The 27,339-nt window shown below is 38.3% G+C and overlaps 1 protein-coding gene across 1 annotated transcript; it reads right to left on the reverse strand.

Annotated features, from left to right (window-relative positions):
* Positions 1-2,317: 2,317 nt before the first annotated feature.
* PPIG (peptidylprolyl isomerase G) lies at positions 2,318-27,274 on the reverse strand. The gene is made up of 13 exons (XM_071747422.1): positions 27,023-27,274; positions 18,824-18,903; positions 18,646-18,720; positions 16,642-16,749; positions 16,095-16,139; positions 14,059-14,146; positions 12,955-12,984; positions 12,724-12,863; positions 6,618-6,822; positions 5,452-5,619; positions 4,833-4,917; positions 3,910-4,046; positions 2,318-3,594 (listed from the first exon to the last, which is right to left on the reverse strand). The coding sequence occupies exons 2-13, from the start codon at positions 18,882-18,884 to the stop codon at positions 2,475-2,477; spliced, it is 2,262 nt and encodes a 753-aa protein (XP_071603523.1). The 5' UTR covers positions 18,885-18,903; positions 27,023-27,274; the 3' UTR covers positions 2,318-2,474.
* Positions 27,275-27,339: the final 65 nt, after the last annotated feature.

Raw genomic sequence — 27,339 nt, forward strand, 5'->3', positions numbered from 1 at the left:
AGGACAGCACTGCCAGCGAGGAGAGGAATGGTCCCAGGACAGCAAGAGCAGCATCAGTGCCTCACCAGGCAACAGCAGCTCACTGGTGATTGAGCACATCTTGATGTCCAGGGGACTTCGCTTCAGTCCCTGATTTATTAGGATTCTCAATTTCCAGCTTGATAAATAAAAGCACAAATGTGACAAATCCTCCCTCTTACAAGACTGCAATTGTTTTCAGTTGAAACAAAGTTATCAAAAACATTTACCATCAAATACAAGGCCAGGCACGCACTCATCAAGAGATTAAAGTGTATATCCCACCCTGTGCAACTGAAGGTAACCAACTTCTTACAAACTATGTTAAAAACAAGAAAATGAGCTTCGTGCCACCAACTCAGATTAATTTTAATGTGCCAAGAATTAGGCTCATTTGATTTGTACAAATAATTTTCTGAACTGTAACAAAGCTACAATTGGGCATTATCTCAATTTTAAGATTGTAATTTAAAGACTTTATACATTTTTTTTTACAATTCCTATGAACTGCATCACTGCTGCCTGCATTTTCCCCCCTCACACAGCAGAATCAATACAGCTAAGGGTTTTTTTTTCTCATGCTTATATCAGCTTCAGTGGTATCAGCAAAAACATTTTTAGTAGCGGAAGTTTACTTTTGTCAGCTCCACAAAAATAATGAAAATCCACTGCCAAAGTTTTTAAATGAGACTCTGAAGCACATGGCACACATAAATGCACCAAGGAAACCTTTGCCCAAGCTGCCATACAAATCTTTTAAGCCTAAATTCCCAACCATTCCCAGCCCCAAAACAGGACTACAACATTCTCCAAAATCCTACTGAGTTCAGAGTGGCTTCACACAGAACAGGTCCACTACATAGGTTGTCAATTCACTCCTATAAGCTCTCTGGAGTAACAGCTGTGTCATCAGCCCACATGTGGGCTTGGGAAACTTTTATACATGGAACTTTTTGTTTCCAAGACAAAACTGCTTTCCTTTGGAGTAACAATTGTCTGGATCACAATGTGAAGCCAAGTTTTAGCAATTCTGCTAATCTGCTGTAGACACACACTGAGCACAAAGTGGGTTATGTAGCAAAAACAATGAAAAACTTTTTAACAGGAGGAAGAAGTCATACACTAATCTACAAAAAAATTAACTATTAAAACATTTTTTTGCTTTGACATAGCTCTGCATTAACACCTCTCATCAGGAACTTCGAGATTCCTGTGGTGTGAATAGTTCACAGCACTGAAAGAAGTGCTGAGGTTGGTATTACTCGAGCCTCCTTGCAGCCTGCTACATTAAGTTACCAGACTGGATGCTATTTGGTCATCACACATACATGGGCACTGCTGAAGCAACACAAGCTCATCTCCTCTCTCACATGCAGGCGTGGTGGTGAGAAAGAAACAGGGGGGGTCCTACAGGTAGGAAAGCAGATATGCAAGGGAATTCATTTGAGGAAGACACACACAGAGTAAGGAAAAAGGAGTCATTCACAGTACAGTCTTTAGAATGAGGGGATGCAGGGAGGAAAACAAATTTTTGTCTTAAAAAAAAATTAGGAGTCCATTTTAAAACATTACTTGAAATTCTACTCTAACTACCCCCAAAAAAACAGTACTGGAGAACTGCAATAGTTTTCGACCAGACTGCTAAGGAGCAGCAAGAGTAGAAAGGATTTCCTGGTTCCTTCAGCTGACACCTACAGTGAACTCTTGTTATCTGTTTCATATCTGTTTCATTAATCAGCAACTGAGACAGAAGAGTCTGAAGTATCCAAGCCAAACTTTCTGCCCTATACAACCACGAAAGCATGGAACAGAAAATGGAGGTTACAGGGAAAAAAATTACATAGATGAGCACTGATTTTTTTATTTTTTTTTTAGAACAAAGAAACAGCTCTGAAACAGATGACTGCCTTAGAGCATAAATGAATTCTACTGTTGGCAGTGATGGTAGTACAGTGATGATGTACTTAATTCACCTTGGGATTACAAAAAAACCCAACACAATTTTCCTCTACAAATTATTTCATAGGATTTATGCATACTAAAATACAGACAGAGCAACACTGGAGTGATGGACATCTTGCAACACTCTCTTAGTTTTAAGATGACATGTAGCATACTTGCAGTTTTCTTCATCACACCTGAAACAAGCTTCTTCACAGGCAGCCACTGTTCACACTAAACTTAGTTCATCAGGTAAAAATAAATGCAGCATAAGTTACCTTTCTAGCTGCCAACACACAAAAAGGATACATAAACCAATGAAATATTTAGAACACAGCACACTGTATTACGCATATAATTCGTTTTTCATTTCAAGTTTATTAAAACTTTAGCAGTACAAATGATCCAGGTTTTAAGATTATCAAAAGACCAAACTGAAGTCCACATCTTAAAAAAAGGCGTTCCCCAAAATGTCTCTAAAACTTTGAGACAACGGAAACAGTAAGTCCACAAACTCATCCATGCCTGTCGTCATCTGTTCCAGGACTGGTTTCGTGATCAGACTTTTTATCCTTACTAGGGGCATGATCTCTTTCCTGACTCCTGGATTTTTGGTTTATTTCTTTTTCTGCTGAGGATCTGGTCTTTTCCTTTTCCTTACTGCTGCGTGAATATGACTTTTTTGATTCTCCCTCCTTGCTACTTGGTCTTTTCTTTGAGTCTGGACTTCTATCCTGATCTCTATTAGACTTCTTTTCTTTACTGGATTCAGGACTGCTACTTTCACGGCTTTTTGAGCGTCTCTTCCTTTGGTTTTCAGTATCATTCCTCTTATATGAGCTTCTGCTTTCTCTATTTGAATACCTCTCCCTGTTTCTACTTTGACTTTCCTCCCTCTCTGAGCTCCTTGATTCTCTCCTCCTCCTATTTTCTCTTCCCCTGTATTTATCTGGTGTACCTCTCCTTTCTCTGCTTCTTGATCTTCCTCTTCGTCTCGTTTCTCTATCCCTATTCCTGGAATAGTCTTTACTTCTACTGCGATCTCTGTCTCTGCTTCTTGATCTTCCCCTCCTGCCCCTGTCTCGGCTTTTGCTCCGATCCCTTGTTCTGCTGCTGGAACTGTGTTTTCCCCTACCATGCTCACGCTCTTTGCTCCTTGACTTACGTTTCTCCCTGTCTTTACTCTTCCTATGGTCTTGTTCATTATTTCTTGAGCCTGCCCTTCTGCTTCTCTCCTTGCTCCTACTTCTTTCTTTATCTCTCCCTCTAGAGTCATAGCGCTTTTCTTTTTCTCTGCCTTTGTCATGGTCTCTCTCTTTGCTTCTTGATCTTACTCTCTTCTCATCATGCCTACTGTGCTTAGAGTCTCTTTCTTTACTTTTTGATTTCTCTCGGCTTTTACTATGGCTTCTAGACTTTACCCTTTTCCTGGCCTTGCTTTTGTTATGCTTGTCGTCTTTTTCTGAATTCCTTCTTGCCTCCCTGTCTTTACTGCTGGATTTGTGATCCTTTTTCTTCTCTTTTTCCCCTCTTCTGCTTGGACTTTCAGAAACTTGCCTGTGGTCTGACATTTTTCTCTCTTTTCCTCTTCCTGGGCTTTTCTGATTATCTTTCTTGTTCTCATTTATTTCACTCCTTGGAGAGAGAAAGACACAGTATTTTTAATATTCTGAATCCCCACCACTCTGAACATGAAGTCAGTAGTGAGACAGGCTAACAACAGGAATTTAAATCACACAGAGTCAGCTGTATTAATAACTATGTATTTACAGTAGTACAATGAAAATCAGACACAGTTTAAGTAATAGCATAACCAAGTCAGCACTCTGTTTTTTTGGAAGTAACTGCAATTGAAAAATCTAAGATGGTATTTATTACTTTTAATATATTTCATTGTAAATAAGAAAAGAAAAAGTAAGAAAAGATAAAGAAGAAAAAAAAAAATCTTACTTGTCCCCTTTTATCCATCTTTCTCCACTAGACACCCTCATTCTTTGAGCTCTTTGCATTTCTTGCCTCCAATGTGGAGGAGTTTCACTGCGTCGGAATCGATCTCTTGACCTGGATCTGGAAGGTGTCCGGTAACGCTTGGGAGAAAAATGAGACAATCTGGTTTGATACTCACTTATAGTGACAGCTAAGCAAGAATTTTACCTCTGACAGCCAATTCTACACAGCACCTAACATGACACTTCACATGTACACACATGTTTACATTGATAAGTTACCACCTTAACGAAAAATGTGTTTTATATTCAGCTAAAATAGGAACACAATATCTGACCAAGTAACCAGTTACACAATGTCTGATCAAGCAACTATTTTTAAGTCAACTTCGATTTCAGAATCTTCCAACTCTGCTGAGAGGTCTTCTGTTACTTTTAATTAACACAAATTTAAATCACTTTTCTAACAACAAAAATTTTCAGAATTGTTTGACAAGGAACACTAATACTTCACTTGTTCTCTTTTAAGGTTTTTACTGAAAAGTGGAGGGACAGAGACTTCTATTACTAAAAATATTTGCTACAAGCAGTGCATAGCACACCATTTCACAAAATCAGGAGAACGAATCTGACTGCTCCTTCCTGCCAAGAAAGGGAAAAATCTTCCCCACACTCATGGCATTGATGTCATATTGAGTCTGGTGTTGATTAGAACCCTTTTTGAGCCAATTCCACTCACTAATTCACAGAATATTACAGTAACACAAAGAAAAATGCTTTCCTTCCCCCTTTTCAATTATAATGCACCTTAAATCTTGCCTTTTTTTTTTTTTTTTTTTTTTTTAAATCAACCATCCTAATGCAAATTGTTAGTAACACCAGCAGTACCACTTTGTTTATTTTGGGGAAAAGATTGTAAAAACTTACCCTTGGTCCTCTTCCTTTTATTTTCCTTCCAGATCTGGTAACTAACAGCCTCCTCTGGTATGTTGACTGTGAATTCGATAGATTACTAAAAATAATTTAATAAAAGTTACATTGTTTATAAAATCAAAGGAAGAAGAAAAAATAAATCCAATTGTAAAGCTTCCTCAGAAAGGAAACTAAATGAAAACATAGATTTAATTTTAATTTTTATATTCATGGCAGATGCTAACAGCCACACAGCAAAAACCTCAGATTTTGAGACCATAAAAAATTTTACAGGATTTCCATATTTTTGTATTTCTGAAAGAATAAATTATACATTCAGTTCAGACAGTTCTGATAAATTCTAAATGAAACTGCAATATACTTTACTTTTTCTTCAGTCAGTAATTTTGAATTTTTCATTCAACGAAACAATTTTCTCACACTAAGCCTTTGAGCTAGGACAATGACAACAGTTGCCAATAAACTGAAAATCTGATTTTTTTCCTTCAGCATTGCTCACAACACAGAACCGTTTAATGGGGAAAGGACTCTCTTAACACCAAAGTCCTAAAACAGTAATGTGACCATACCACTGTCAGTGTACTGCCAGACTCAAACCAGATGTATTTATTACCTTTCTCTTTCCTTCTCCCTGCTTTTCCTGTCTTTTTCCTTCTCATCTACTTTAGGAGGGCTTTTCCTCATCAGGAACCGGTTTTCAGGTACAGGAGGGATTTCTTCAGGACGGACAGTAGACAGTGGCTGTGCTTCAGGGTTTTCCTCTTCACTTTCACTGGATGAGCTTTATTTTTGTATATAAAATATTAAGACTTAAAGTGAGTTGTATTTAAATAGTTCAGAAATTCTCTTAATTCAATACACAATGATGCCACCAGAAGAAACTCAGGAAATGGAACCCTTTCAGTAGCAACCTTTTTTTTCTATATATTTGCTCCAAAATATAAAACTGCAGTGTAGATTTCTGACCAACACTGTTTAACTATGAACTCCAATGATGCAATACTGAGCATACATTTACTCTCTATTTACACAGAGCTATTTAGTTTCAATTTATTTCCTTTACAAAAAATATAAATGGAGTCAAATTCAGATTTTATACTAGCATATATAACTGGCTACAAACTACTGTAATTCTCAGCAGTTGGTATAAACAGACTTATGTGAAATGGGCCTAGTCCCACAGAAACAACGTTTAGGCACAACTGCCCTGAGTGAACATTCCCTACATTTTACTGATAGCTTAGGAAAATGTGGCTTGCACTGACAAAACTTGTATCTCATACTGAGCTATAAGAAAAACTGTTAGATAAGACATAACATTTTCAGAAGCAATAGTCCTTTTTATTATCTTCCAGTGAAACTGCTGGACTTCTAGCCTATCAGACAGAAATAATGTTAAGTATATTAATTTTTTGTTTAGCTTTGCTTTTATTCCTGCACATTACATTCTAAGTCTCACTGTATATAATTTAAACTGCATTCTACAGAAGTGAATTTATGGAAATATGCTATCAACCAAGCACTCCTGAAACTTTTCAAGCCAAATACAGCTAAGTCTTAGTCCATTCCTTCATTATTCTACAAGCTGCAGCTTATATGCACATGGACACTCGTCCTTTGCCATCATATCTGAAAAATTTAAGCTTGTATACAGAAACCAACTGCCTCCCAAACTTTGCAATACCTACTGCAGTAGTTATGGAATACTACTTTATAGCTATACATCAAGAAAATTGTACTGTATGTTGTACATGTAACAAAACGAATATAAAAATTTACCTTTTCTTGCTTTTCTTTCTCTTTTTCTTTTCTTTCTTATGTTTCTTGGAATTTTTCTTGTGTTTCTTTTTTCGTTTTTTAGCTTTCTCCTCTGAGGCACTCTCGGAATCCGTTGATGAATCAGAAGATGATTCTGAATCACTTGAACTTTCCGAGTCACTGGATGAGGAAGACGACTTGTGTCTTTTCTTTTCTTCTTTCTTGGCTTTAAGTCAGAATAACAAAAGCACATTTTAATATCAAAGACTTTTAAATAAATCTCAGAAAAATCAACTCATCTGCTACCTGCCTGACCTTTTAATTGTGTCACAAGACTACTTCATCAAAATACTAAAGAACAAATTGAAATTTCTGAGAGAACAAACACTGTTTCCCTCAAGGACAATAAAGAATATGTCTAGAAATACATAAGAAATTTCCAGCATTTTTTATTTACTAAGCTCTAATGTATCAAATGCTAGCAGCATTAGATTATCTATGTAAGCCAGTATCTTTTCTAGCAATCCAGTACTCAGCTCCCTCAGATCTCCCACTCAGAATGCAGTGATACATACAGTGGTTTAAGATTTCCCCTTCACACTTGCTTCTGAAAGAATTGGCCAGGATAAAAGGTCTGGATCTTGGCAAGCTATCTGAAGCTTAATTCAGGTAACAGTGGATCAGATCCATGGTACAGAAAACTCTCAGCAGAGGCAGTTAAGTACTGCATTTTGGCCTCTCCTATTGTGGTCACCCTCTTCATGAATATGGTTTTTTTCCTTATAGCATTACTGAACCCCCCCACTGGTACGGTGGATGAAATTTATTCCCATTGAACTAAATTGCATTAATTTTTCAGATTAGCATTACAGACATAAGTCCTACTGGTATGCCTTCTACAGTGACTTTTTTAATGGTGTTTTCTATGTGTTTATTCACAAGCCTCGTTTGATACAGATTACCAAAAGCCTGACAACCAACTGAAACTCTGATAACCTCTGTACTTCATAGATTACGTGTAAAGTCTTCTTGTAACTTCTGGGTGCAGTGTATGCTAGCAAGTTGTCTTACCCATTTAGGACAGCCTTGATTTAAATCCACTGGTTCTCATCCAATGTTATTAGAACTTGCAAAATGCTTCCAAAAGACAGATGTCTTATTTACTTCCCTTGTTGATCCAAACCAACAATCCTGATCTCTTTTCTCAAACTTTTGCTCAACATCCTTATTAAAGCACTTTGTATTTATAAAACACACTATATTTAATCAAAAGTGTCTGTAATATTTTTATCAGTTTTAGATTGTCTAAATACATATACATAGTGTAACAAGTACACATTTATAAAAAGGAAACTGAAAAAATTCTGAACTAATTTTAATCGAAGAAGCCTGGTGACATCCAAACACAAAGAGGAATCTGGTCTGAGCTCTGAATACTATGAACACAAAGAGTACTGAAGAATTTAACCATACTGTTTCCTATATGCCTTCAGGCAAAACAAGATGCCTCCAAGAAAAATTTCAGAAATGTCTGATTAAGGCACCAATAAATGCAGTTATTTCCTGTATTTTCCCCCTCCAGTATCTGTATGTAAAAAACTATTTGTAAGTTTCATCTGCATTTTTGTAAAAAGCTTAGGTATGTCTTAATTACTACCTTAAAATGAGTAAGTAACAGGTAAAAGTGGAGGTGGGTTTGTGAGTAACTACACCTCAACAACCATAATGTGATATTTAACATGCAGCAAATAACATAAACAGCAGATGAACTGTGAAATCATGCAGCAGGTAGGGAAAGAAATGACAAGAAGAAAAAACAAAACAAAACAAAACAAAAACCCTAACAACCCAAGAGCAAAAAGGCCAGGACTGTTTACACAACAAAAACAGGATATCTGGCATGAGGTCTGGGATATGCTTTCTGGTCACATCTAATGATATCTGTCCAGCAGCCAGTGCTATATTGCATACTGAACCAACCCGCTACTGGCCAATTACAGATCACAACAACAAATGAAACCAATCCTGCAGCATGAAGGTCAGCAAGAAAAAAAAAAAAAAAAAAAAAGATTTCTATTTACAGTCATTAACTTCAGGATCAGGTTTCAACTTGTGACCACATCTGAAACAGATATATCACTTCCTACTTCATTCACTGTGACCTATAGTATATGCCAGACTTCATGCATTATGTGATCACTCTGCATGTCACAGCCAGGCACCCTCCACATCAGCTTGTTACAGACTGTAGCAAGCCTTAACATTAGCTCCATGGTATCAGACTCCTGACTTGAAAGGAAAAAATGATCTGGCCAGAAGCAGTCAGGCTTACGCACTAAAGTCAGATGATCTCATCCTGTAACTCACATCAGTGACGTTCATATAGTTACCTGATATCAAGTCCAAGGACCTGTGTTGGACTACAGCAGCCTCCAAAAAGAGGCTTCCTTTACTTCAAGATATCTGGATATGTGTTCTCCCCAATAATTTCCTCCAGTGCTTAATCACCCTGCTGCTCAGAGTAGAGGGTCTTTTTTTCCCCCCCCCCCATTTAATAAGCAAGCAACCTATGACACAACTGCAACAGCAGAGGAAGACAGAGGAAAAAGGAAAGAAAAAAACAGAGACAGTGGAAAAAAAAAAAAAGCTACCTGTAGTTTTATTTTGAACAATTTCAGCTAAAGCCAAGAGTTTCTAACTTGTGGCCAGTTTCACTAGAAAATAAAAAATCTGAACAGAAATGTCTGAAACAGTTGTTCATACTAAGCAGCTTGCAGAAAGGGGGCCAACCGTGTGTGACAAGTTTGCAGAAGAAATGAGTACTCCAGGGGTTGAATGGGTAAGAAAGGAGGAAAGAAGACACAAAGATCTTAAGTCCATGTAATACCCGATTTACCAGAATCACCACTTTAAGACTGCTCTTATTCTGTAGATATTTCATGATTCTTAATTGTGTAACTTTGTACTCTGTATCAGTGTTTGGTATTTTGTACTGATATTTTTTTTTGAAGAAATTAGTGGTAGAATGACCTAATTCCAGTGTTGTTCTTTGATGAATTATGAAGGCAATGATAATCTGCCTTAACTGCAAAAAGCACACTTTTACAAGCAGTCATTCTATAGGGACCTCTATAACATCTAAGAAGATCATTAATCAATCCTCACACTGCTCTGTGCAGAATACCCTAGAAATACACTTTTCACAAGAAGCTTTCATTGGAGGCTTTTGTTAAATGCCTTTTTTTTTGCCAAATGCACAAAGCCATTTAATTTTATTTGGTTTTGAATCAGTGCCAGTGTCACATTCTTGAAAATATCCCAGATATACCTTTGATTAACCAAAGTATGATTTCAAACAATGCAGCCACCACTGTTTGAATAGACGCCCTTCTACAAAACTTTGTCAACTGGTATCAAGCTCCTGTCTTTAAGAAAATCAGTATTGTGCCACTTGTTCCACAGTTTTTCCTTGAGAATTGCATTAGTTTAGTTAGTCCATATTGGCTTACAACTTGGCTTTCTTTTTCTAGCCCCCTAGCTTTCAGGATTTTGCCTGCAACTTTAGGATTTTCTAAAAAACAATACCACTTGGCAAAAGCGATTCTTCTTTTATAATTTAGTTTCATTTGCTCAATTTCACTAACTCCTCCTACTCTGAGGAATAATAATAAACAAAAGAAAAAAAAAAAAAAAAAAGACAACACACATTCCACTTTCTTAAGTGTTCGTCCTCTCCAATTCCTGCTGAGAAGTGTTGATCTAGGCCTGTGTAATATTGTAATTGTTCTCATCCACTTATTTCTAAATAAATCTAATTCTTCTATACAAATAGTTGTGCTTCTTTCACACAGCACTTCATCTGGATATTTATCATGATACCCAAAAATCCTATAACCTTTCCTCAACTTTACCTAAGAGCAAAAGCATTCCTACCAAGCACCTAACTTTTACTATGTGTGACTCTGTCTACTAAAATGATTCTTCTCCAAGCACCATCTTGGCTTCCTTGATAAACACAAGAAATATCAGTTCTATTTTTGTTCCATAAAGACTTGTCTAACTTCTTTCGTGCTGCCTACCAGACATGCTCATACAACATGTGTTTTAGCTTAAGCCCCCTTTGCTATCATACTCTATCGTCTCACAGACATTTGCCACGATACTTTCCTCACTTGTAGCCTCCTTATTCCCCTGTCTTAACAGCAAATTCTTAGGAGCAGTCTCCTCTTGTATCTGCCTCGTATTGCACAGGATCAGTTCCCTCTGGTCTCCCATTGTAATGTGCCATAAATAGGTCCACTGTTTAGATGACTTTGTTGGTGATCTCCCAGGACACTGCTCACCTTCCCAGAAGCTGTTCCTCCTATCTGGATTCCCTGGCACCTTCCACATACTGAGAGGACCTCCTCTGCTCCACTTGTCAGCTCTGGACTGCAACTTCACAAGTTTCCTTCTGCTGATGTGATGACAAACTGTTCCTCCTACCTCTACTGCCTCAGGTCAGCACAGTTCACCAGTGGTTTCATGTTGAACATTTCACAAAACTTCCCAGCCATACAACCAATCACTCCCAGCAGTGATGCATTTCCCTTTGCAGGTCCTACAGACAGCCCCTCCCTTTCAATAGCAGGATCACCTGGATCACCCAGGATCTCCCATCCTGGTCTGTCAGGCAGCACCTTGATCAGGCTGTCACTGAATTAATGCACATCTCACCACATTCAGCCCTGTCCTCCACTTGCATGATCCTGGTTCCCAAGACTTCCAGTTCTCCACACTCCTGATGCCCACTATTATCTAGTATTGTGCCTTATATAGTCAATTCAGTGGGCTACCCCAGCACCCTGGCATCAGTTTCCCTTGATGGCACCAGACCAGCTACAGTAAGCAGAGTCTTCGGGATCCCAGAAGTACTGAAGCAAAGAGGAACAAGAACACAGACAAATTGGTAGAACCAGTCAGTTCTTTCCAGAAGCTTGTTTTCTTCTAGGATAAGTTAATGGGAAAAAAACATTTTTGTAACTCTTTTATTTTCTTTTGATGGTAAGTACTCCAAAGCCCTGCCTAGTGGCTTTAAGTCAAACTGTTCAGTGCAAAAACTTCCATTTAGTCATTGCATTCCAAACGTTCTAGAATAAAATCAGAGTGTGGCAAGCCAAGGAAGAGGTATATACAGAATGGATATCTCAACCACTAGTGTGACTAATTCTATATATGTATTGCTTTATTTTCTAATCTATACCATTTGCACATTTTCTAACTGGTCCCAAGTACTGTCCAGAAAAATAAAATTATGTCCTACAACAAAGGGTGACTTAGTCTGTGAATTCTAGAACCTTTGAGAAGTCATAAGAAGCCGTAAGACAACTTTGCTTGAACTGACATATTGAAGAGATCACTTCAGACTCCAAAGCCATTCTGGCATCACAATAGGTAAACACAGAATTGCATCAAAAAACAGAGGAAAAACTAAGAATTTCAAGTTTGAATGCCTGTTTTTTCTTAGGCCAAAGAAACAACTATAACTGTCCTGTTCTATATCCGTGGTGAAACCTTTCACGGTGTGCATCAGCAGAAGGTGCCAATATTCTTGGTGAAACCTTTCACACTGCATCAGCAGAAGGTGCTATGAACAAAAAAGTGTGATGATTCATATCATAGCTCCTACCAAACATGCACCCTGGGTTTCCCCAAATGAGATTCTCCAGAGTGACAGCAACACCTTAGACTGAGCCTTTGTAAGCAGAATCCAGTCTCCAGTACCATGCTCAGCTCTGGAATGGCAGAGTATCCTTTCCAGAAAGAAAGGCAGGTTCTATCAAACTCCTGATAAAGAATATAATTTACAGTAGCTTTAAAAGGGTTCTGCTTAAGGGCAATTCCAGGTTCTACTCTAAATGCCCGGTCTGAAGATTTACCCAGAAGAAACTCGAAGCAAGTTCAAAACCTGCAAAAAAAGCAGCAGTTAACAAATAAAGTCAGATTTCCACCAATCTTCTTTCCATAGCACTCTACTCCATCCATCACAAATTAGTTTCAAAGTATTTTTATAAGCTGACAACAGGGAAGAAAATGAGCAAAATTACCTCATAGTCTGCATCTACATAAATGTACCATTCAACTTTACCTTTTGATTTTGGAATTAACTCTCCACAACTCAGTATGCGTACTTCAGCATATGGTTTACTAGATGCATCTGTTTTCTGGTTTTCTATTTCTCTCACAACTTCCTGACCTGAGATGACTTGTCCAAAAACAACATGATGTCTGAAGAATTTAAACAAAAGTAAAAATTCTTAGTACTTCATTTTCTCAAGCCAGTTCCCCAAACAAACATAAGAAGGTAAGAGATATTTACCCATCTAAGTGAGGTGTAGGTTTAGTTGTTCTGTTGTTTCCAGATTTTAAGTTAAAGAGAAAAACAAAGTCAGTATTAGTGAAAAGCAGCCAGCATTTAATCATGTCATATACACATACGAAGGTGGAGGTTATTTTGAGTGAACAAATAAAATTAACAAACTCTATTTTTTTTTTAGGTTTGTATGCAGTTCAAATACTTAATGTTTTATATTAAACTACCTATTCTATTCATTACTTTATCACATTCAAATGAACAAACCAAAGTGCCCATAAATTTTGAAACTGCATCCTCGTATAGGATATAGTATTTTATTTATTAAATTACATTAGGACTACCAGGAAGAGATACAAAAATTAAGGCAACTGTCTCAGTGCAGGAAAACTGCAAATAACAGTGTATTCATTAGAAAAAAAAATCAGAAATCAGAGGAAGAAAAAATACTTGTATGTATAGAGTATTCGACATATAAGTAAAACTGACTTTCTCTCTTTTCCCCTACAGTAGCATTACTAAGGCATACATATGTCAGCCATGGCAGAAGTATAAAAAACTGGGATAAGTACAGTCAGAAAAAAAAACAACAAAGGAGCCTAATGGCAACATGCACAACTCACCATTTTACTTAAGGTCATGAAACACTGGTAAGACAGATGTAATTCAAGAATGTTTTAGATTTAAGAAGACTCTACTGCAATGCATTTTAAGAATTTAAGTTTTAACTGTAAATGAGATTGCATTGGAAAGTTATTTTGTGACAAAAAAACCCAAACCTATACTACTTTTTGAGATGCCCCCTAGCTGTTTTGCTTCCTTCCACACAACACTTATTACAAAAAGAGGACAAGATTTCTACAAGGAACCACCATGTTTGTTTGCTTTACTGCCCCAAGTTAGAACACAGCTACTGAAAACTACCAAGAAGCTCTTCTGCACAGACAATAAGCACTAACAGAAAAGAGATAAAAACAGTCAGGTTCCCTAAACAGCACATTAGGAAAATGCCTACTTCTGTGCAACTTTGTGAGAAAACATTAAATCTGGGTTTACAAAAGAGCTAGTCTGAGGTGTTTAAAAGGATTGCCTTTACAGTGTAATACTTACATAAAGAACTGTGAACCATTTGTGTCTTTCCCTCTGTTGGCCATTGAAAGGAGAAATTCTTTGTTGTGCTTTACAGCAAAGCTTTCATCTAAAGAAATTTTTTCAATTACTTTAAATACATCACATGTTTATATAAATGTTATAAGCTCAGTAAACTCATCCTAATTAAACATATCTGCTAGTCACTTCAGTAAAAAGTTGTATTTATACAATATTCCTTCCATTCTAAATAATGCAATTTAATAAGGAAGAATATAAATTAATAACGGTTTAGAGCCTGACAAAACACTAAAAAAAAAAAATCAGTATTCTTGTTCAAGACATTTGTTTCCTACCAACACTGGCAGAGACCTCATAATTTCAAGTTGTTGCTCTTTCTATTCAGTACATCACTAATCACTGCCTCTTTGGAGCAGTACTTTCATAGCTGTGCATTAACTACTAAGAAACCCCTAATTTTCAGGTAGTTTTGCTGTTTTATTATTAAACACACATGGATATCCAGTTTGATAGCAATTCCAGACAACTTCTGTTTTTCTGTCAGACACACAGATGAATGTACCAGACTAGTTATTAAGAAAGTAAGTTTAACTAGAATGAATCCTTCTTTTGATAAGCAAAAAATTTTAACACTTCAACCTAAGTCCCAAAGAAACTGTGAAATGTAATCACTAGTCTTCATTTAAGACATCTGTAAGATATCCTACCTCCCTCCTTTCCCAAAGAAGCATAAAGGCTGTCAGGAGGTTCAAACTCTCCAGACAAAGGAAGTTTGCTCAACAGCATTTAGATATCAAAGGCAGAAGCAAGCATTAGGAAGGAGAACAGTATGCTATCCATAAGGCTATGAAACGTGATGTGACTGTGAAGGGGACATTCCCACTGATTCTCCAGTCACCTGTACAATTGCTATTTAGCACAGCATCAAGTGTAATCCTATGGCTACTTGGTTAAGGGATCCACAAAAGCATAAACTCCCAGAAATTAATATTCATACTGTAGCCAAGCTGAACAGCCTTCTTACAATGCTCAAAGTAAGTAGAGGTTTTGCTCCTTCTTACATGTCCCCCAGACATACATTTCCTCAAACCCAGACACTCACTTGTGTGGGTTCTGATAAGTTCCAAATATTTGAATTGGGTTGACTCACTAGTACAGAAATAAATGCTTTTTTTCTTTTTTCTTTTTTTTCTGTAACAGTCTTTGGGCATTTTAGTAAGTTGAAACAGCTCAAGGTTTGATGTGAATCAGAGTCAGTGAAAGGTAAGACTTCCTCCCTCTTTCGGCAGTTGCAAACTGTTGATTCAGCTCAAGGTCTGATATAAAATTCCAGCTTGGAATCATAATTCTTCCTGATCATTTGCTGCAAGCTCAGACAAGAGCCAATGTTAAAAGCAAAGTGGCAGGGAGGACTGATGAGCATAACCACTCCTGCTGGTGGCAGCTAGCCATCACATGGTTTTAGGTTCAATACAAAAACTGCTCCAAGAAACACAAGAGATGCTCCATTATATTTTGGAAAAACTCAGGCTGAGAAACATGCTTGAGTGCAAAAGAGGTACTTCCACAACAATGACAAAAAAAGAGCCACGACTGTGGGAAAACATGACCTCTTTATCACTAATTGACCTCTTTATCACTAATTCTTCTTGCATTCAAGAAAAGCTTGGCTTTATGCTTTCTTTTAAATAAACATTTGCAAGGAAACCCAACTCCATCACCCCTTCCTTTTCACTGAAAGAAAACACAATCCCCAAATTTTAGCTAGCTGCTGAAGCCGGAAGTATATGTTTAAGAACAGTCACAAAATATGGATCTGGTAAATGGCCAAATGCAACGGAGTTCAGTTTTGATTTTTCATTAATTAAAAAGGTTCACATCTTCAAGCAAAATAACCAACTAGAATGTCAAAGGCCTCTAAGACCAGACAAAATCTTAAAAACAGCAGAGTACAGGTTTACAAAACAGAGGCTACAGGATGGAAAACTGACTGCTTACAGCAAGACCAAAATAGAGCAGACTGACAAAACTCTTACCTTCAAAAAAACCACCATAAATAGATTCTCCTCCCCTGCCATTTCCTTGAAAGAGGAAAAGTGACAGTTAGAACTTAAAGTAGTGATAAAACAGTCACAGTATGTATAAAGTGTGTCATAATACAAAATTCTAATCCAGCTCCATCCCAGTCACTGGCATTATTATTCAAGATACACAAGGAAGACCAAGATGCATCTTCATAGTCCCAAAACAAACTTGGAAACAAGAACGTATTCTCCCACGTGTAGTCTCCCTTTTTTATGTGCTTCCCAGCAGCAGATGTAATATTTTACCCTCACATTTAAATCTTTCAAAAGAAAGTACTTAGTGCTCTGAGTACAGAGATAATGGAGCAAAAGTGTGTGTGGGCATGCACATGTACGCATTTATGTAAGTTTGTTATGTAAGTTTTTGTGGAAAGGCTCTTAAGCAGAAAAAAGTAAAAAAAGCAGTTGAATCACACAAATAAATAAATGATAATACATGGAACTTCTGCAATATTCTATTAGATAAGCATTAAAGTTTCTCCAAAGACTCATATAATACCTTCACTGAAGTCACCACCTTGGATCATAAAATCTTTCACGACCCTGTGAAACAGACAACTTTTGTAATGCAATGGCTTTTGGGTGGACTTTCCTGTACCCTTTTCACCTAAAGGAGGAAAGGAAAAACCAAAATTACTCTCTGTTCCTATCGAATCTCCAGTACAAAAAAATGCTACCTAGGCACTTAATCAAAATAGTCTACTAAGTTCTGAATAATTAGGCTGTGAGGCAGACACGTATCTGTAATACCATAAGAAACCACCATCTAAGTAAGCAGAGCAGAAGCTACCTTCTGTCTCTACAATTATACCAGAAAAACACCTTACTGACATTAGTATAAAACTCTAGTCCCCTTCCATCCAAGTTGACTGAAATTAAACAGCAGTTTAGGTTTAAGAGAACTGGCATAGCTCAGAAGTATGCAAGAAACACTCAGATCTTCTCTTAAAACAGGGCAAGGTTATGGTACCAGATTGTCACAAAAATAAACAAGGAGGCAGGGGGAAGGAATCTCGTTCCCTTCCCCACTCATGATTACAACTGCCATCTTCCTCCCTTGTGTCAGCTCTAGTGCTCAAAACCCACATGCAGAGTCTCTGCTGCAGCTACAACACTATCTACTTTCCCTGTTACCCTCAAATAGATAAGGTCTCTGCTGAGTTAGCAAAATGGAACAGCAGAGCCAGCCTCAAAGTAACAGTTGAGTACTCAGTGGAAGTTTGCTGAAGAAGATGTCTTCCTCAGTTTAAGAAGACAACGTATACTTTTCAAAACTGCCTGAAAAAAATTATTAAGGAAAACAAAGTCAAGATTCAAATTAATTTGCTGATGATCAGTATCATGAACACTCTGCCCAAATATTTTCCTCACTCCTCTTAAATACATCAAAGCAGCAAAGTAATTCAGTACATTATTTTGAATGTCAGCAACTAAGTAGTTGGACTGAGCAGTACTTGGCTCCCAACCTGAAATGCTGCTGAAAGACTTCAAGTCAAAAATTTAAAGTAATAGCAGGGAGTAACACCTTTGTCCAGAAAATCCGACTTGTGGGCAACTGACAGCAGATCAAAAATGCCATGGTCACATGGTACCATTCACAGCTATAAAAAGAAGGTTCATATTAGTTATCAAACTTTGATGATCTGACTTTGTGCCTGTAAACAAAATACCAGATCAGGTAATACCTACATTCCTGCAGATACTGTGAATGGTGCACTAAGTGTTGTAGTTAACTTGTCATAAATGCAACTATGCACCCACATCTGATTCAGATCATGTGAGTACTGTTGAGTGAATCGGTACCAACACCTACAGAACCATGACCTGAAAAAGAATAGAGCTGGAGGGAAAGGAAGCAGAAAATTCTGAAGGCAGAAAGCACATATATTATTTATGTATTCACAATACTATTATTGTGACAATAGATTTAAGTTTTGCAAAACTGACAGCGTTTTCAAAAAATGCAGGCAGTCCACAGGGCAATAGTTCTGTTTGGACATGCTTCCAGGAGAGAATCTTCTCAGTACTTTGTTCAAGAGAATCTGAATTTCAGTGAGTGGAAGTAACCAGTTTCTATCAACTAAGAAAAATTAAGATGAAAAAACTAATGAATACTGCCAGTACCTTTCTAACACCTCAAACTATCATAAGACTAAAAAGTAAGTCTCTCTGCATGGTTAACCTCTTATTGGCTACCTTTCAAGACTGGATGATGTTATATAATGTGAACAGTAATATCTTATGCTAGTAATGGAAAATCAGCTTACTGTGTCCGTATTTAAAGTTGATTAGTATATACTCCCTGTAACACGCTAAGCCAAAGCTACAGCAGCTCTGATTCCACATCAGATACATATGAGCAAGCAACTACATCACTAGAGATGCCAAGAACCAATATTTTTACATACTTATTTTTGTACATACCTCAGGAATATACATACACATCAAACTAGCTAACATGGCAGTACATTAAAAATTACATATTAAATTAAAATCTACAAACCTGTGCAAAGGCAGCGAAAATTCTCACATGTCTTTGGACATACATCTGAGAACAGTTCAAAGACCACTCTTCCAGCTGGAAAAAAATAAAGTTGTATTTATTATTAAGTTAATCTGTATTTGTATTCTTCTAATATATCTGAGTGTCATGTTACTGAGTGGATATTTTAGTTTCTTACCAGGTACATTGTTGATGGCTATGTCAAAAAAGCAACGAGGTCTCTGGACCTTTACGCCCATGGCTTCAAAAGTTCAAATACTGTAAGTAATAAAAATAACATTTAGCATTTCCTTTTCTGAAGTGAAACTATATGTAAGTCAATACAGATAATTTTACAAAGACAACAAAAAACACAGAAAAGCAAACCTTCAAAAAAGAAAGGCAAATATAAGGATTTTTAAAGATACTGAAAATTTAAAGTATTTTAGGTTATTTTCATGTTTTCTAGACCCAAATGAGAGACTTTATTCATATTTGCTGCAACAGTATTAAATTTAATATTGAGTGCCATACTTCAGGTGAAGAAATACAAAAAGAAAATTTACTGGAAGGTATGAAGATAATAAAGCTTGAAGTCTTCTTGCCATCCAGATGGTATAGGTAAACACCTACATTGCCTGCTCCTAGAATTCTATATCCTAGGTAAGATAAGCACCAAAGAGGAAATAAATAAATAAATAAATAAATAAAATCAACTCTGAGACCAAAAAACTCGAGTGCTCTCAAACTTTTTGCAACTGCCTTTCAGGTGTTTAAAAAGCCTAATTTGCAACCTGCTAGCATCTGAGGAGGCTGCAATCTCCACATGCCAACCCACTCCTCTGCTCAGTTCACCAGCTTCAAATCAGGCTGTTTCTTCTCAGGAATACATCAGCTGCTGCAGTCCACAACCCAATTCAGCTCAGCTCTGTTACTATTAATTACTTGGGCCATGAACTGCAGCTGCTCAAGCCAGAACACACTGCTTGCCTAGGAGCAGAGAAAGATGAACTGCCAGAGATGCTGAACTTCAAGTGCTGTACCTGAGTAGTAACTGCACAAGTCAGATAGGCCTATGCTCAGAAATAACAGAACTTTTGCCACAAATAAAGACAATGGTGGAAATGAACTTAGGATGGTTACAACTTGACAAACCACTAACATATGGTCATTTCAAGACTAAAGTATTCCATTTTCTTAGGAATATACTTCCTGGGTTGCTGTCACTGCAGTTTTCAGGAGCTGCTCTAACTAGGTTCCAAAGTTTTTTACATGAAAAAACCACAAAGGTGTAGCTCTTCCACAATTACTAATAAGTGAAATGATTTTGGCTTTTCATTATTTTTCTTTTAAGTCATTACTTTTCCCTTTGAGTCACCATCCCTGGAGGTATTTAAAATACATGCAGATGTGGTGCTTAGGGCCATAGTTTAGTGGCAGACTTAGGTAGACATTAGGTTTACAAATAGGCTCAATGATCTTAAGGTGTTTTTCCAACCTAGGTAATTCTACGATTCTTTATTAAGAATTTTATGCAATATTTTCCTTGTCTTTGACTATCTAAATCCCTTTATTTTTGTATAAAAAGCAATGTCTTAAATCATTTGCACCTCCAGCCTTCCAATACTATGTACAATCATTATATTCTTTTCCCTTTCTGAAGCTCTGGATTACTTCACAGAGGAATATAAACAATTATGGCAAAAAGATGTGTAAGACAGGAGTACCTTTTCTAGATTTTGGAACATAATCCATGAATTTTTAGTTCTAATTATTTTTTATCAGCAGGAAGCACTAATCAAATCTAGCCGATAATCTGCATAATTCTCTCATAGAGCTTCACTCATTGCTGTGCCACAGAAGAGCCTTGAAAAATTCAATTGTTGCCATCTGTCACTCTTAGATTATGAACAAGAGGCTATGGAAATCAAAAGACAGGAGTGTAATTGCGTTAGTCTATATTCTCTCTGCTTGTGCTCAATCAGTGTCACATTTTGCCAAGATTACACAGTGAAAATCATAAGAACAATGCAGGACTCATTTAAATTAAACACCACACAGTAGTTTATAACTCATGTGATTTTTAGCATGGGAACTCACTAGACATTCTCTTAGCTGTGTTATTAACACATTAATTCACAGAAGCCCAGAGACCTGTCAAAAGCAGCAAGCTTGTCACTGTCTCCTTCGTCCTCTCCCTAAATTACCTCTTCCATTAGTACAACAGAATTTGTAGCCAGGTAGAGAAGCAAAGAGAGAAAATACCTGTAACTCAAATCTTTGATGTTGTCAGGTGAGCAGAAGGCTGACCAGCTCACCACACTGCTCCACAAGCTCTGGGGCAGCACCAGGAAAGTGGCAGTGTGGGCAAGGAATGATGAGACAGGTGGGAGGGTACAGACTGTCTTGAGAACAGCCCCAAGGACAGCCATCAGCCCATGCTGTCAGCAACAGCATAAACTATACAACTGCACAAAGATGCGGAGGAATGTTTTTTCTTGGAAGAATGTATCTTAGAATAAATGCTCCAATAAATGTTTGGTGATAGAACCAACAGTTTTAACTGAACTGTGATTTACGAGTACCACAACTGATCCATAGACTGTGCCCATACTTCAAATATTTAGTTGTAGTGCTTCAGTGAGGAGGGATTTCACTCCTTTATAAACAAATTGCTTGAGCAACACAGAAGGATCCACGATGACTTTTATAAAATAAATGTGAACTATCTTAATGTTATGTAATTTTTATTCCAAACACTGATCATGATTAAAGTGAAACTGTAAAATAAACTTCAGTATACCTATGTCAGACAATTTTCAACCCAGTTTTGTGAAGAACAGAGAAGGAAGACATAAAAACTTCTACCTGAATCCATATTTTCACCAATTCTTGCTCAATTTGATGCTTTTCTACTTCTCCATTTTATCACGAACACTGGAAAAAATGATGTTTGGTGTGTGTTGTTACCACCAACATCCTTTGCACTTTCTTTAAATCACCCAATAAAATACTGGCTGCACTTGGTTCTAAATGACAATTATGACAACTGGTCAGCCATATGAACACCTTGATTTAACAAACATCAGCACAAGCAAATTTACCTAATTCTTGAGATGGTGCTGCCTAATAAACCAGGCTAAAGTATCTGTGACATTTATACCACCTACAAGTCAAGTGAATGTTCAATTTCCAATATACCAAAGCATTTGCACAGTTTTTCAGGCAGATCTTCTACTGGAGGGCTAAAGGGAAAACTACCGAGTTACAAATGATCCAAAAACTATTAATTTCTGTTCATGTAGTATTCAATACCAAACACATCTACAACATACTGCTAATTTTAAACTTGTCTGCATTAAAAGCAAGTAAAGGGGGTATGAATGTTAATTACAGAACCAACAAAGAAAAACAATTTGAAACTAGCACAGGTAAGTCAGAAAATTACAAGTAACACTCAGTAGTACTACATGCCTGGTAACAATAAGGCTTACATGACATGTATTTTTCTCTTCAAATTTATCTTCCATTACAATGTGGATACCCTTAACCCACAGTATGTTGCAACTTTTAATTGCAAACTTGATGGAATTTTACTAGTGAAGGGAATATGACTGTATAGTCAACCCGAAAGATGCTCACTACACATACACAACAAAAAGGTACTATGCAGAAGGACATTCAAGAAGTCAGCTCATTTCTTCCTTACAAAACTCAGTAATAAAAGGCAATATAACAATCCAAGTTATATCCAACAATCCTGAAATGCTTAAGCCATCTGCAATTCTCAACCACCTCCCATTTCAGGAGCCTCTTACTAAGTCTAGAGTAGAAAATGCAAAAAACCCATAAACCAAACAAAAACCGAACACCACCCCAATACTTGTGTCTATGGAGAGGTTTGCTGTCAATAAACAGAAATATGCTTTTAGGTTGAACTGTAAGTCCACTTTCAGAAATAAAACAAACACCCCCAAAATATTCATTCTTGTCATCCATGACCAATGCATTACCAGCTGAGCCTGTCAGGGTTCACATCCCTTTCAGACCTCTATCGGTGTTATTATTTTGCTCAAATATTGTTAGGATAAGGCTGGACAGCTGCTCTTCAAAATTATCTGTGCCAATGGAAAAAGATAACCATCCCAAACAGTTTCATGAGCATCTCTCTGCCAGAGACTATCAATCACATGTGTTGATATGTTTAAAAACACACCTTGAGGAATTTTTTTCAAAATCACCTATGCTAGTAAAGATCTGGTAATATAACCTAGCTCCTTTTGACTGAAAAGACCCAGAAAGCAATCACAGATACACATCAGCTGAAGTATCAACATGTCAGGTACCTCACAAGAGCTGACAGCAAGCAGTAATACAGTGGTATTCCCTAACTGTGCAAGGGAAAAAACCCTTATTTGGAACTATGCTGAACAAGTCATCAGACTACCAATGTGTTTCAGTCCCTGCACAGGACAGAACAGATATGGAGCAAAGAAGGAAATTAAATACACTGTGTCCTATTCCTTCACTTCTTTCTCTGTCATCATTATCTGTCCCTATTTTTAATTTTGTCTTGACCTTGTTTTTGTTTCCTTGCATCAATTTACAATTATCTTCTGCATTGGTCTTCATTCAACATCCAAATGAAGTGAACAATGAAGCACATACATTCACATTCTGAGCATTTTGTTTCAGGCCATCTACAAATCCCAGAAGACAAAACTACATCTATTTATACTGTAAAAATAGTAGCCATCTGGAATCTTCAGAAATTACATTTTTAGGCAAAACTTTGAGTCCAGAAATTGCAAATGCACAAACCAGATGCCTAACATACATCACATTCACTGAGGCTGTGGTTTAAGTCTAATGAAGCCAGTAATAATGTTGGGTGATAACTAGAAGTAAAGGCTCATATACCCACATATTTATTTTTCATACAGGTGGCCACCAAGTTGCATAAAAACTATGCCTTCTTTCCTCCTCCAAGAAAATACTTGGCAGCTACACATATCAGTTTAAAGTGATGGTGGATCCACAGACTGAAAATATTTTATGTTCATTCCTGTACGGAATAAACTGGAAATGAGCTTATGAGTGTGATATGGGAGACATGAAATTTTGTTCCTAGTTCTGTGTCCTGTGTTTCCACCTGTGTTAGGATAATACTGCAGGTGTGAGCAACAAAAGTCCAATTAGCCAAAACCCCCAATTTTCCTCAGTTTTCCCCAAACGCCACCACCTTTTCCTCTGTTTCACCATCAAAAAACTGAATTAGCAGCGATGACAACAAAGAATTTTTTTTCATAGCACAAGATTTAGGAAGTACTACACCTAAACATTTCACGTTTATCATGCTGTCTTTGCAAACGTGTGGACGTAACACATCTCTAAAAGAATAAAACATTTTGTTCTACACAAGTCTATGAAATTTATGCAGAAAGACTTTCTACTCATCATCAGAAATCATGCATTATAGGTTTTCAACCTCGATGCCCCTTCTAATGGTATTTAGAGGGGAAAAAGTCAACCACAAAAAAGACTCAACATTTTTGCAGGCAAAAAGTGATTGACACTACTTCTCATCAAGTCTTTTTTGGACAATAATATTGCACTTTTTTCCCCCTAAAATCCCACCAAATTGTTATACCTGGCAATATTAACCTTTGTCTTCCCTCATGGACATGAGGGAAGAGCTTGCTTTACTTCTAGGGAGATTTAAGAAAATACCATCCTCAGCTAGGTCCTGACTAAATATTTAGTATATACTCCTAACACTACTGCGTGGTATGATTTTTTGCAATTATTAACATGAACTTATTTTTCATGCACTGAAGTATGTAAGGAATACACACACAGTTAAAACATCTCAGCTGGAAGGACATAAATTTCAGCTGAGAAGGCAGAAACATTATCTTAAACTAAATAAGCAGAAATACAGTTAGTTTCCTACTAGATCATGTCCTTTGATTTATTTTCCTAGGAAAGAGACACCTACAGTGAAAAAAATGTGAAAAAATCTAACAAAATGCTTGCCAATAGCAAATAAGTTTTGCTGCTGAGAGCTAGTAATGATTTTCTACTATCTAATTTACACAGGAAGTATTTTTTTTCTCTTAAGATTAGTGAAAAATATGGGTGTTTCATCATTACACAACTAAGCACCTCTGTTAGTGTTCACTGTTCCCCCAAACGCAGCAAACATGTCCATTTCAATTTTACTATTTGTAACCTGAAAGCAGATTAGCACAGCCCTGAAACAATTACTCTGTATTTTAGAGCTTATAAAATACTAGGAAAAGGTAAGCTTTTCTATTATATGAAAGCAAAGTTTTTAAAGGGTCTACTGTAATCTCCAATCCATTTACCCATTAGGACTCCCAAACTCAATTTCAAGTGTAATCCTACCCCTGTCTCTGAAGAGCAAGGCAAAACCATGCAGACCATTAAGACCAGGAGGCAGGTCTTAATGCTGACCCATATTTGCCAAACATAACAAAAAGAAGACCTTCATCTATCACATATTCTCATGTTCTCTACCTTTCTCTACTACTTCAGCTCTAGATCTCTTCCCTGGCTCATCCCAGACTCCCACCTAAACCTTATAAAATATGGCAAGGCTTGTTCCCTGGCACTCACTGATTGCTTCCAAATGGAAGATGGCTCCTAAATGCACATGGAATGAAAAGTGCACTGATAGTGGAGACATCATGCTGCAACAGTTAAACTGAAAACACATTTTTCACTGCAAATTCCCTCGTAATCATCAGATTTTCTGAGATCCTAAAGGGAAAAACTTATTACTCTTCTTCTGATAAGAGCTTGATGACTGTTTAGCCAACTTTAAAAAAAATGTTTGTTTCTAAAGAAGAGGGCTGGACAAATGGGAAGTCTTAATGAAAAAATACAGTCACACAGGGTGCTTTCAGATGATTACTTATGTTTCTTTCTTCTATATGTTCACCAGATCTACTTCATATACAGGAAAATATACTTTTCTTAAGTCTTCATAAATGTTAAAAAGCTGATAAATCAAGCTATGTGAGTTTAGATAAACCAATGCTTCATAAATCATGCGTAATCTCCATATTTTATCATGATAGCATCTAAAAATTTGAGTCACACTGGACCCCAATGCATTAAGGAATGGGAATAGTGAAACAACGCAGGGTGAAAAAAGATAAAAAAAAATCCACGCAAAACTAAAAATGTATCCCTGTCTAAATAAGTTTCTTCTACAGGCAATATAGAACAAAAACATGAAAAAAAAACCAACTCTCAAAAGAAAAAATACATTTTTGAAAACAGACTTTATGCATCAGGAATGGTCTCATGTTCTTCTGAAAACATGTCTTGCATGATTACTAAAATATACTTAACTGGTCAAGTATTAGGCATCTACTAACAAAAGTGACCTCTTCATTGTCACTATGGAACGTACTTTTCTAATTGTAAGGCAATGTTTAGCACTGCAATGGATACTTAGTCCACAGTTACGATTACCTATTTCCTTTCCCTCCTAAGCCTCCTCAACAAATCAAAATACAATCACAGATACAGTACTTTTAGGTCGGTTGTGGCTGCAAACCAAAAATGCCTAAAAGTCATTACTTTCAAGAAGTGCCTTAAGAAATCCTTAAAAGAGAGGCAGAGGAGCCTCCTGCCAACCATGGTAGGTCCTATAGGTGCCGCTTCCCTAGGAGAGGCCTGCAGAGGGGAGGAGAACATGTGGCACGCAGACAGCCCGGTTACTTCGCCTTCTAGGGGAGGAGAAAGGACTCATTCAAACTCCCAAGCAGCACCCGAGAGGCCGAGCAGGGCTCTGGCAGCTGGCGGGCAGACCCGTGGCGTGCCCGGCCTGCGGCTCGTTGGGCTGCGGAGGCAAAACTCGGCCTGGCGGACCCGACCACCTGGCGCAATTTTCGCCAGGCCTCGTCCGCCACTTCACCGGAGCCTCCTGCTCCCCCACCTGCCTTAAGGCCCCGTTCGCAGCTTCTCACGCACCCCCTTTCCTCTCAGGGGCCGCTCGCAACTGGGGTGCCCCAGGCGCCCCCCCAGGGAAGCGCTGGACGCCCCGACCGCGGTCCGCCCACCCGTCCCTCACACACGGCCCCGCCAGGCCTTGCGAGGGGGCGTGTGTGCGCGGGGACTTAGCGCGGACAACCGCGACTGCCACACACCGGCCCAGCGGCGGGGGCTAGGCCTGGCCGGACTAATCCCCTCGGCGGGCCGGCGGCTCCCACCCCCGATCGTGACCGAGGTCCAGGCCCCGCAACGCCGCGACCACTAACCCCCCGAGCCCCGGTGCCCACGCCGCGGCCTGGGTCGTGGCCCTCGCTCGGCCGCATGGCGACCGCGCCGGACCCCAGAGACTCCCGGCTGCGGCTCCGGCACTCACCCCGCTCGCGGCCCGCGTCGCCCCGCGCTCCTCAGCGCCTCGCCGCCATGTTAGAGCTGGTGCGGCACAGACTGCGTCAGTAGAAGGAAAGGGCGGGAGGGGGCGACCCCGGGGGCGGCGCGGCAGGGGGTGGGCGCGGAGACAGGGGAAGCGGTACCCCGGCCCGGGAAGGGTGAGAGGGGAGTCGCCGGCCGCGATAGAGCCCGGCCCGGGTGCGGGCAGGCGGCGGCGACAGATCGCAAGGAGCCGAAGCGGTTGGGGGAAGGGGGCGCCCGCCTCCTCGGTCTCGTCAGAAGCGCTCCGCCCACTCCCGCGCC

The sequence above is a fragment of the Heliangelus exortis genome, chromosome 6 (assembly GCF_036169615.1).
Source record: "Heliangelus exortis chromosome 6, bHelExo1.hap1, whole genome shotgun sequence".
NCBI lineage: Eukaryota > Metazoa > Chordata > Aves > Apodiformes > Trochilidae > Heliangelus > Heliangelus exortis.

Excerpts from the sequence above, each read along its gene's own strand:
- PPIG (XM_071747422.1), bottom strand. The coding sequence starts at position 18,884 with ATGGGCGTAAAGGTCCAGAGACCTCGTTGCTTTTTTGACATAGCCATC. Across the intron at positions 16,140-16,641 it reads AGGTGGTGACTTCAGTGAAG|GAAATGGCAGGGGAGGAGAA; the intron begins GTATTATATGAG and ends TCCTCTTTCAAG. Across the intron at positions 12,985-14,058 it reads AATGGTTCACAGTTCTTTAT|AACAACTAAACCTACACCTC; the intron begins GTAAGTATTACA and ends TGGAAACAACAG.